This window comes from Toxotes jaculatrix, chromosome 23 (genome assembly GCF_017976425.1).
Source record: "Toxotes jaculatrix isolate fToxJac2 chromosome 23, fToxJac2.pri, whole genome shotgun sequence".
NCBI classification, from domain to species: domain Eukaryota; kingdom Metazoa; phylum Chordata; class Actinopteri; family Toxotidae; genus Toxotes; species Toxotes jaculatrix.
In genome coordinates this window covers 11290292-11302315 of record NC_054416.1, presented here as the reverse complement: position 1 = coordinate 11302315, position 12024 = coordinate 11290292, and the positions used below count along the sequence as shown (strand labels likewise).

At 40.4% G+C, this 12024-nt stretch overlaps 2 protein-coding genes across 2 annotated transcripts; one reads left to right on the top strand and one right to left on the bottom strand.

Moving 5' to 3' along the window:
• Window positions 1-1280: 1280 nt before the first annotated feature.
• Window positions 1281-8605, bottom strand: LOC121176797 (up-regulator of cell proliferation-like). Its single transcript, XM_041030879.1, has 4 exons — window positions 8543-8605; window positions 8038-8100; window positions 7837-7927; window positions 1281-6774 (listed from the first exon to the last, which is right to left on the bottom strand). The coding sequence occupies exons 2-4, from the start codon at window positions 8041-8043 to the stop codon at window positions 2093-2095; spliced, it is 4779 nt and encodes a 1592-aa protein (XP_040886813.1). The 5' UTR covers window positions 8044-8100; window positions 8543-8605; the 3' UTR covers window positions 1281-2092.
• Window positions 8606-9128: 523 nt separating this feature from the next.
• pop7 (POP7 homolog, ribonuclease P/MRP subunit) lies at window positions 9129-11153 on the top strand. The gene is made up of 2 exons (XM_041030882.1): window positions 9129-9264; window positions 10212-11153. The coding sequence occupies exon 2, from the start codon at window positions 10270-10272 to the stop codon at window positions 10723-10725; it is 456 nt and encodes a 151-aa protein (XP_040886816.1). The 5' UTR covers window positions 9129-9264; window positions 10212-10269; the 3' UTR covers window positions 10726-11153.
• The last annotated feature ends 871 nt before the right edge of the window (window positions 11154-12024 follow it).

Genomic DNA, 12024 nt, shown 5'->3' with positions numbered 1-12024 from the left:
TCTGGTGTGCTGCTGCTTGGTTGGAACAAAAACCTGCAGCCACACAGACACCTCTGCTGTCAGGTTTTATTCAGGCCCAGGTACGTCTGAAACATGAACTGAAGATCCTGTGTCAGGTCAGCGATGCACTGAGCACCAGATTAACACCCAACAATGGTAAGCATCCACAAATACTGACAAATCACATGATTAAATACTGAGCTTTACCTGAGATCACCACACCTACAGACGGGTGAGAAGTTAAAGGAAAACACCTGAATAAATGAGTGGAGAAACATAACCAATGCAGATGCTTCCACACAGGTGCACTACATGGTACAATGAAGCAGCTAACATCCACTCAAAGCCTCCATCCATGAGGGACGAGGGGTCAGTGACTGGTTTGATGAGTATGAAAATGATGTGAATCGTATGCTGTGGTCTTTGCAGTCAGCAGATCTCAACCCAGCTGAACAAATATGGCAGCTGTTGGACTGACGTGTTTGTCACCTGTCTGCACTGCAGAGTCTGTCACCCTGCTCAACTCACCCAGGCAGTTATGTAACCCCACCTTTTTGACCCTTTTCCCTCCAAAGCACCAGAACAAAGAAAGAACCAGTGTAAGTTCACTTTCTAATCTTACCTGTTATTTTACATAGTTAACATTTCATGTATATGAATGTTTCATTGCTTTTTTTATGTTTATTTGTGTCTCATTGCATTAGATTCCTGTGTTTTATACCCTGGAGATAATGGAAATGCCAAGATGGTGGATTCATAAATGAAGTAAGTTGAAGTAATTTCAACCTAATTTACTTCATTTATTCAACTCTTTCTTTACATTTTAATTTGATATGTAATTGTATTTATTCTGATCTTGATGTATTGTGATATCTCCTTTCAGGTGTAGAAAAACTCATCCATCCATTTTTCCACCTGACGATCTGAAAGTGTGACAAATAATTTCCACTTTCAGGTTCTGGCTCCTGTGTTGAAATGTGCACTCCACATCAGATGTTCAGTGAGTCAGCTCCACCTCCTTCACTGTAGTTTCTTCAAAGACACATATACATTGAAATCATCAGCTTGATCTCCATTGTGAAGTTGTACCTGTTGTCTTGTTTTCAGATTCTTTGTTTGAATTCAGAGATCTGAGACTTGAGATGAAGAAAAGTGATAGAAAAGTGTTAAATAATGAAACTTTAAAAAATGATTTCAAAATAGTTAAAGGTGATAATGTTTCTGTTTACTGTATGCTGTGATTGTGATCTGGGAAACACTGAAGACATTCACAGCCAGACTGAATATTTAGTTTCTTTATTGAATCAGTGAACAGAATGAATGATGTTAATTCCTTTAGAAGTGTTAGAATTTGGCACCAGATACTTTGGCACCACTTTGTCACATAAACTACATGTTAGACATACAGACTGATCTTTTACTGATTTGAAGATTTCAATATTTTGCAGCAGATATTTCACAGAAGCAACAACAAATGTTTAAACATTTACTAAGCAAGCTTTTCCATTATGATAATACCACATACACACTGAGTAATATTTTAAAAAGAAATAAAACCATACATGTTGATATTTGATATCAGATAATTCACAGAAACAAAAACAAACATAAAAAACTTCTCTGACTTTTTTGCTCTGATTATCTGCGTACATCATTTCAGTGTCAATATAATGACATTCATCTGTTTCACAAAATCCTCAAATCAAATGTAGATTTAACTTGGTATGTTTCTTACATGTGATCCTAGCATGTACATGCACTCAGAGTATCATGAAGCATTTAAACGTGCGCTCATCATCATACATAGAGCTAAAGCTGATTATTTTTATTAAACACATTACATCTCAAACAAAGGTGAGCACTAATGGCAGAGTTTCTCTCATAGTTTCCTATTGTAAGTCACAGTGGTAAAATACAGTATCTCTGCTCTAAATATCATCAGCCTTGTTATCTTGTCAACAGCATGTTACTATTTGTGATTTTCTTCTATGGCAAATAAAACAAGTAAGATCAAAATATCCTTGAGAGGATAATGAATGAATCAGTGTAATGAGGAGAACGTGCACCTCTGTACCACAGAGCATGTTGTCTCTCACTTCATGCTAAATGACTCTTTGAGACTCTCTTTTGCCTTTTCAGGTGTGATTCCTTTCCAGGATTCAGGAATATCAGCAGGCTGTGCATCAAATTCTTCTGCAAACTCCCTGTTGAACCTTGTCAGTATATATTTCCAGTAGTCTGATGCCTGAAGGCTTATGTCTGGAGGAATTTTCCAGTCTGGGAAGATTTTAGTGTAATCCTTGTAGGGGTGCCATTCATAGTTTGTAGCATCACAGCGAAAACTGGTGTCACTGATCACAAGAGAAGAGCAAATGTCAGTGACAAGTTTTTCTGTCTTTTGACACCTGTAACTACCCAGAGCCTCTGGTCGATGCAGTGAAGCCCAGTGCTCAGTATGGGCTGTTCCTCCTGCCTCACAGGGCACTGCACAGAACGGACACTGTTTACCACATCCAATCACTCTGGTGAAAAGCTCGTTCTGGGGATTCACATGGAGATTTTTTAGTTTCATCTGGATGTTTGTTTTTTTAAACTTCTCCCTAAGAGCTGCTGCCATCTCCTTCACACACTCTGTGAACCAGTGTGCAAACTGTTCCTGGTTTGCTTTGTTCAGGATCATGAAAGCACCAAGATCATTCTGGGGAATGACCAGTTTATCTCCAAGTTCCTGACAGACATGTGACACAAATGTCTTCAAGTTTCTGCTCTTTTTCATTTTGGCCTTGTTTATTGCGCAGTTTATGCTGTTGATGCTTGACTGGAGATGTTGATCCTCAAACTCAAATGTCTTAGATCCATTTGAGAAGTGAGCCACTGTTTGGTCCAGAATCCACGTCTTTACATATTCCTCATATGAGCTAATATAACTCAAATACTTTGAAAAGTCGTCCTTTGAAAGCAGATCCAGTAAAACTGAATACTGGAAAAACATTCTTGTGCTGAATTCTTTTCTTGTCATCATTTCACCAACGATATCAGGACCCAGGCAACGGTTGACAAAGTCTTCAACTGCAGGCTTCAAGCATCGGTCTGTGAATTCTTTTGCTTTCTTCTGGCACTGGTCTCGGTCACAGAACACGTCTTTAAAATCAGCACGAAACTTTTCTTTGTTTTCAGTCAGACATCTGTAAGGATCATTCACATGTAGGAAATCTTTGTGCATTTTCTGAAAGTGTCTGGCTGCAAACCCACAGATGTGCTGTTTCAGAGAAACTTCAAACTCGATGTCTGTCTTAACATCCTGATTGTTTTGCAGCTTTTCATCAATGTAGCGTAGGATCTGCTCGATGTAAGTGTCAGAGTAATTGTTCCTTCTTTTGACATTTTCAATCACAAATTCAGTGCAAGTAGCAATGATGCTATCAGCCTTTTTTTGTACAATTGCTGTGTGATTTGACAAGTTAAACAACTTCCTCACATTGTGTTTAAATTGGTTGAGGAGTCCTTCAGCTGTATATTTGAATGGTGTTAGTCCACACATTTCCAGGTTCTTTGCATTCAACAGTTGAGATGCATGAGCCCCCTTGTTCACCAGATTTCCTCTCAGGATATGGTTCACCCTGTTGAAGACATCTATTTCCTTTTGTTCAGAGAAAGACAGTTTCTTCACTGTCTCATTCCACATCTTATCAAATTCTCTGTCCAGTTCTTCATTTCTCATCTGGACATTCTTCTTCCGACATTCATCAATCAGTGCACACGCTGCTTTTTCGATTTCTTTTGTGTGATTTTCCTTGATTCTTTCAAGTTCTGTCATTCCCTGTTTAATTTCAGCTGCTGCTCTGAGCTGATTGAGTACAGAGCTCTCCATCTCTCGACGAAGGCTCTTTGCACTATTGGAAAAGTCCTCTTTGTATCCTTCAACCAGATAGACATGACCCTCTGTTTGCTTGAAGTACTGTGTCAGATTGTCAAGAAGTTTCTTCTCCCATTTAGTCAGCTCTGCGCAGGCTTCCCTTTTCAAACATGTGACAAGTTCTGTCAGGTCAGCTATTTTAGATTTTGCAGCAACTGTACCAAAATTTGAAATTCTTGTTTCAGCATTGGTAACCCATCTGAACATGTCTTTCTTGAATTCCCATTCCCATTTGTTGAATTCTGTGCAGAGCCTCATGTATGCATCAGCCACCAGACTGTTTCTGAAGCTGAAGATGAAGTTTTCATGCTTTACTGCATTCCACAGGCTTGACATCCACTCTTTAAACTCCAAGATGTCATTAGCAGATGACTCAGAATTTCCCAGTAGTTGGATGATGTTTTTCTTGAGCTCATATACAGCTTCACTGTACCCTTCATTGACTGGTGCCATTGGTGGGTTTCCATTCCAGAGTCCAGGAATGTACCAGTTCCCAGTGTCTGGACTGTACTCCATCACATCAGTGAAGCTCTTGTTCTCCTCTTTCTTTTCCATTTTGGCTGCTGCCTGCGTCATCTCATTTAACTGTTGCAAGAGCAGTGTCCTGTCTCTTAAGTTCTTATCATGGGCTGAAACATCCGACACATTCTGGTGAATAAACTGACATTTAGGCTTTTTGCCCACCTCTTTCATCCTGAGAAAAGCATGCACAACTATCTGTAGGATGTCCTTCATTTCTGTTGAGTTCTCCATTGCAATATTGATGATGGTGATATCACTCAGCCCCACAACAAGTGTTGCGAGTTCATTGTCATGCTCATGGCTATCATCCAGTTGTGCAAGCTCAGGTGACTTTAAGCCCTCAGTGTCAATGATCACCATGAAGTCACAGTTGAGAACCTTTTTGACGTCTTCATTGATCCTGATCAGCAACATAAAAGCACCTCGAGTGCATCGACCACTGCTGACTGCAAACTGCACTCCAAACATGGTGTTAAGGAGAGTGGACTTTCCTGTGCTCTGAACTCCAAGAACTGTGACCACCAGTATCTTACTCTTTGGAGACACCAAGTCACTGAGCTGAGACAGAACGTCACTCACCCATGTGAGAGGTATGTTGGATGTGTCTCCATCTACAAGCTCAAGGGGAAATCCATCAAGCAACAATCCTGCACACAGTCTGGGCAGATGCTGTAACTGTTGACGTGATGGGTGTGTCTCTGGAAGGTAAACTGAGGCTTCATAGATTTGACCCATTTCACGGAAGAAGTGTTCAGTTCCCAATGAACTGCTGGAAAGTTGTTTGTCAATGTCTTTGATCTCGTCTTTGTTCTCAGAATTCTTGCATTTTTCTTTGTACTGCTCCCTGAGGCCAGACAGTTTTTCTCGAGACAGGTTATCGAGGTTGATTCGCATCCATTTCAGGAAATAACACCTCTCTATTCCTGGGCTTGATATTGCATTGATAAAGCAAATCATTGCATTTGATATGTCATAAGAGTTCTGTTTGCTCCGAAGGTTTTCTTTCTGTCTCTGAAGATCACTCTTGTAATTTTCTATGTTTTCAGATCCAACTTTTCGAAGCCGAAATTCTTCCTTCTCTAAGCTCGTCAGTTCCTTCCATATTTGGCCTTGCAGGGGAAGCTGAGCTTCTTTATATTGAAGGGTGTTTTGAATTTCTGCAGTAATATCATCTGCATTTTTCTTGGCAGTCTGGCACTCTGGACAGTCCTCATCAACCTGGATTCCCAGTTCATGGGCAATGTCTGCCATCTGTTCAATGGGCATCTTGAGCTTTGAGGTCTCAACCACATCCTTCATTTTTATCCTCAAACTTTTGACAAAGTTTGCATCATTTTTCTCCTCAGTCTTGAGAATAATATTGTTGTTGGTCAAGTCCAAATCAGTTGCTACCCTTTCTAGAGCATCTAAATTTAAGCGCTTACTTTGATAGTTACCCACCAAGAAGATCTGTGCCTTGTGGGGTTTGTTAGTAAGCAGCTTGCAATCAGATTTCAAAGTGTCAAAAAACACAAAAATTGCTGCAGATGTTTGACACAAAAAAGAAAATTGTGTTTCAAATGAAGCAATGCCCCCACGAAGGTTAGCTATAGCTACTGGCTCACTGAAAATGTCCATGTTTTTGTTTCCACAAGGGAGGTACCAGGTAATTTCAGTCAGTCCATCAGATATTTTTCTCTGACTGTTACCACCCTCCATGTTGCTGTGAACAAAAGTGTCATGGTACTGCTCAGAATTGCTCAGAACCTTATTGAGAATCTGTGACTTGGACAAAGAGCACTCACCCAGTCTCACAAAAGAGATCATTGGAAGTTCAGAGAGAACAATTCTGTCTTCAATAAAGCCCTTTGACTGTGAGAGTGACTGAGGTCTGTACTTTTTAACAATGTCTCTCATGGCCCAAAGCATGAGTGTGCACTGCTGTGTGTCACAATTAGGAAGCAGCAGAGGCACAGAGAACTGACACATAGACATTTTCAGTGCTATTTCCTGCTGTACAAAAGCATCAGAACACAGAAAGAGAGCAGTGATTATATCGAGGGGGTTTAGAATGTCACCTGACTTTGGACTGCGGAGCAGCTTACCAAAATCTAACTTTGTATTCGCTAACACAGAATCACATTCTGATTGACATTCTGATGTACATTTCCCATTCCTGGCTTTCACATTAACCATCATTAGTTTCTTCAGAAAATACCATGGAATATCTGAGTTACACCTGACAGGTTCATCAGTGATGGTCTTCTCATCGATCTGAAGTATTTTGCTCAGGGACAGCTTCTCTGTGTAGTGCTGCTCCAAGCCCAGATCCTCCAGTAAGACCTTCAGGTGTTTCTCTGTGGACATGAAGATGCTTGTTATTTCAAACCAATCATAGATATTTTAAGACTAGCAGAGCAAGCTGTCAAAACATGCCAGCAAAGTAACGCATCCTTCCAAAATATTATATTATATAATGCTGATAAAACTCCTTAAGGCTTTTACTGCACTAAATGTCTTCAGTGACTTGTATTTGGGCATTTGATATATGATCTTTACAAGTGTTAATATTTAAACACAGCCCTGTCCTATATGCCCCACTTGTTTGTTGAGCTGTGTAGCTTCTCTGTTAGCCTGCAGTGATGTTGTCAGTCTGCCAAATTTTCACTTTGCCTGTTGGTAAAGGCTACTGCACCTGCCTTCTGTCTGCACTTGGATCCTATTCACAAGTCCCATTAAGGTGTTACTTGTCATTATGATTTCGCCTTCATTAAGTGTGGTGCTTGTAAATCAACAGAAGAACTTGTATTAGGCATATGATGCTTGAGAATGAATTTTAAATGCCAAGCATCAGCACATTTGTTCATTTGTTTCAAACTGCACAGCCCTACCAATTAATACTTTCATACTTAAGCCCCTTACAACGCCAGCAAGAGTAATTCTCTGGTCTGCCTGTGCACCTCAGCATCTGCTGTCATGCATTCACATGTAAAAAAAAACATTTTGAAGACAATGGTAAAATGGTAAGCAGCAGCAGCATTCTGTCAAGTACATAAACAGATTTCAAAAGACATCGTTTTCTTTTTTTTTTACTTTCTTAGAAGCTAAGACAAACATAAACTCAGAAATAGGAGCCCAATCTGTGAATCCTCAGGAGGTTGGGCACAAATGGGCAACTGTGTGCACCCACCACAGGGAAACAATACTGTCATGCGACCATATCAGGAGAATATGGCACAGGAAAAAATAGTGCAACTGAGCTCTGTGAGTGGACCATGTGTGCAGAGGAAAAATCAAATCACTGAGTTTCTTCTTGTACATATAAGTTTGTGTTTGATTTTCCCACATTATCCCTATTTTCACAGACTACACAGCAAATAGTACATTTTTTTCTGAATAATAAATTGCATGAAACTGACCTTGATCACCGTCACCCTTGCAGTCAAGCCTTGGAGTTGATGGTGTCTCCGCACAGTAAAGTTCAACAAATGAATCTTCATCACCGCCTCCCTTGATGAATGAGAAAAATATACATTTGCATACATTAGCTTATAGAACAGTACTTCCATTTCATTTTTATTTTTATTTATCCTTCTGAGATGTATAAACAAGCTGTTTACCTCCATTGTGGGTTCATTCTCCGTCGTTCCACGCTCGGCCCAGATTGTTCAAACAGCTTCTCACTGAAAGTAATGACAGTAATGGTCCCAGTAAGAATTTTGTTTAAATGCGTCTGTGAGTTTTGAGTTCGGCGACTTCTAGTGCAAGCATTGCGAAATGAGCTGTTAAACCAAACAAGAGCATAAACCAGAAACTGTTATCAAGCAGTGATTAAAACAAATTTGTTTTGTGGATCCCCTTAAATAAAACATGAAACTTTCTAATTTTAGCAAAGTCATCCGAGGTGCCACAAAGGGTCTGCAGAATCCCATTACATTCATAATCACTTTTCCAAATAATAATGTTCGTTTAGTTTTCAACTTCATCTCATAACCCACATTTTTTTTTTAGATTTAACCCATAGAAATTCTGCATTCTTCTATACAGGAGTTTTTTTTTCAGTTACGCAGGATTTGTAGATAAAGTGAATTTGTCCCGTTGCTGGAGATAATGCATCAGACTTACCCGCAACTGCCAGAGCACTCCCTCGGTGCAGACCATAGCGCAGACCCAGTCTTTTATACTGCAGGTGACATCACTTTTATTTTTGTGATCGTCTGGTTTCTTGGCAAACGAATCTCGTATTAAGTAAATTGCGCAGTGCGGTTGGATCAAAGTCACCTCAGATGGCTCAATTTTTTTTGCATGTGTTGCAGAATTGACTGTTAAGAAAGAGATGTTGAGGCCATAGGAATCACAAAATGCTCACCCCATATATATATATATATATATATATATATATATATTACCATGAGATTAAGCATCAAGTTAAACCCCAGGGTTGAATTTTAGGTTCAGTTTTCTAATTGATATTTCATTAAAACTTGATCACTGTTGCATATGCATAAACACTTATTATTAAAGTAATAGGATCTGAGTAAACAGTGTTAGAAAGTGTCATGAGGTGATTCTTAACAAATCATATAAAATATTCAAATAAAGCATTAAAAAGAGCTGTTCATTCATCAGTCTAAATCTGAATTGTTTCTGTGAGGTTTCCATGTAAGAGGATGCCTTTGCTGCGGCGGTGAAGGCGACATACAGTTATCCCGCGACCCCGCGATATTACTTCCGGGGCACACAGAGAAAACAAGCAGCCAGTGTGGCTACAGGGAAAAGAAAAGCGTGCACTTCGGACATTAGCAATGCGAAAAGGCGGCTGTGTCTCTTGAATCCATCCTCCGACGGTAAGGGAGCTTATCACGTACACGAACTGGTCGTAGTGTGGACGCGTCGCCGTTAAGGGTTTACTAGCTTTTATGTAGCTAGCTTTAGCTAATGTCTCACTAGCCCCGTCCCCGAGGTTCACTCACTATTAAACTGGGCTTAAGCAGACATTTTTTTCTCATTCCTGTAAAACAGGAGACTTGTGTACATTTGAAGATGCCACCGGCTATAGGGTGACATGCAGGGGTTAGCCGGGGCTGTTTACAGCTGTTTACTGCCAGGGTCACAAGTAAGCTAATGTGATGAATGACTGTCAGGTCTCTACAGCTCGGTTACACCAGGACACAAGTCTTCTCTATTTCTGAAGAAACAGTAATAATCACCTTTTAGTCTTAAGTTACCACCTGCTGCTGATGTCCTGTAGGTTATTGTAAAGCGTATAAATATTAATAAAAGCCAGTAAGTGCTGTAATGCGATTTGTATGGTGCAGCACTTTAATTTTCTTTTTCATTTGTGCCCCTTTAGTAGCATGAGTCAGCAACTACCCTGTAGCATGAGTCAGCAGCTACCCTGTAGCTTGAGTCAGCAGCTACCCTGTATGATAACTTATGAATCGTTTGTCATTTTTCAAGCAGAAAATACCAAACATTAACAGGATGATTCTCAGGTTCTGTTGTTTTCCTTTGTCCTGTGATTGTAAACTGAATATTGTGGCAGTTTTGGACTTTATGTCAGATATTGAAGATGTTTGATTGGGCTTTGGGATTTTCTTTTAACTATTACTTGCATTTTTTTAAAAAACCAAACAGTTAATCATGAAAATCTGCAGATTGAGATAAAATGAAAATAATAGTTAGTTGGAATCCAAATATAGTATGTGTTTACTCAAAGGTATCATGTTGTAAACATGATACAAATAATCTCACCACATTTCATCAGTTTCTTTGAATAACATTGTTTCCGTAGCTTCATCATTTGGCCCCAGCTGCTGCCTGAACATATATAACAACTGACACAGAAAAACATGACAGAACCACGCAACCCAGGGATGTCCTCAATCCCTCAGACAGCCCCAGTGCACACCGACTCCTCCTCCCCGGCTGTAGAGATGGACCCAGTGGAGTATACCCTTAGGAAGCGCCTCCCCAGGAAACTCCCAAAGAGGCGGAACGACGTCTATGTCAACATGAAGACTGATTTCCGGGCTCAGCTGGCACGCTGTCAGAAGCTTCTGGAAGGTGGGGGTCACAGGGAGATCTGTGTCCACGGCCTGGGCCTTGCCATCAACAGGGCTATCAATATTGCCCTTCAGCTGCAGGCCAGCAGCCAGGGGGCGCTGCAGCTGGCAGCCAACACCTCTACAGTGGAGCTCGTGGACGACCTGGAGCCTGAAGATCCAGATGAGGCCGGGGAGCCTATGACGCGAACTCGCAACAACTCTGCCATTCATATTAAGGTTTTCTACCCTGACCCTCAGTGACTTGAACAGAGGTGTACCCGGTGTGTCAGGCAGTTTCTCAGTTAGTCTTCACATCCTGTTTCCTCATAATCCAGTAGACCAGAAAACATTGTCTGTTTGGACTGTTTATGTGGAAACTTATAATGACAGCAGCAGAGGACTGCAGAAAGGAGCAGTGCGTTGTCTGTATCACTGCGTCAGAATGGACAGGCCTTAGTTGACCGGGTATATTGTGCTGTTACTTTTTGTCGTGTGTTGTGTACTTGTGCTTTTTAAGTTTGCATGTCTTGAAGGAGTGGTGGCGTTTTCCCGGTGAAATCTCAGTGTAATTTAATACTTGAAGTCATGGCTGTGCCAGATCTGCACGTACAAGCGTCTTTAATTTTAAGGCCTCTGAGTCTGTGCAAGTGTTTAGATTTATGTCTGCGTTTTCAAAGATACAAATAAGCCAAAAAAAAAACTGTTGTTGTTGAAGATGTCCACTAGATGTCAGCAGACGGCTGCACGTAGTCATGCCAGGATGTTATCCCCCTGCAGTCTCAACCTCTGTGGCACCACGTCTCAACAATCTATTCTGCAAACTGGTTTATAGCATGGGTTCAGCTGAGGGCCAGAGGCTGTTTTATATCAGTGAACTGCTGGTGTTTACTTTGGTCAGAATGGATGTAGTAGACATTTTTCTGAAAGATGATGTATTCGATATCTGGACCAAAAAAAAAAACAAAACAATAAAATTTGCTGGAATGTTTCTTTCTTTAACTATCACTTCTGCATCAAAGGCAGGAAAACCTGATCAGGATGTATTTAAGAGCAGTAAGGTCTGAGATAGCAGCTTGTATTCAGCGTCTAAACGAAAGAAGCTTGCTTGTTAACTCTACTGACCTGACCAAGGCTTAAGGTAATGAATGAAATGGACGGACTTCCGCTTGTTGTGTTTCCATCTATCCTTTCTTTATCCAAGAATAATATTTTGTATTTAAATAGCAAATTATACAGTGATGGGACAAAACAACACAAACATAACAGGAAAGAAAACATGTACAAACATCCTTAAAAACATCTTGCACTTACACAACAAGATATAAAAATACGGAAAAAAACAAGGAAGAACACTTAACTAGTCTGAAATAGTTGAGCTTCCATTTGATAGAAAGCCTCAGGTTCCCAGGACTAACTGATTGCCTGTCTGCCGTTTGATGATGAACAATAGTGGGAGGGAGGAGGCTGTTAGCGTCAGATTCTGGAAAACTGTTTGCAATTACAGCCTCACAGGATGTTAATTGTAAAAGCCAAACAGCATTTTTCCAGGCAGTGTAGCTA

Excerpts from the sequence above, each read along its gene's own strand:
- LOC121176797 (XM_041030879.1), bottom strand. Across the intron at positions 6,775-7,836 it reads CAAGGGTGACGGTGATCAAG|AGAAACACCTGAAGGTCTTA; the intron begins GTCAGTTTCATG and ends TCATGTCCACAG.
- pop7 (XM_041030882.1), top strand. The coding sequence starts at position 10,270 with ATGACAGAACCACGCAACCCAGGGATGTCCTCAATCCCTCAGACAGCC.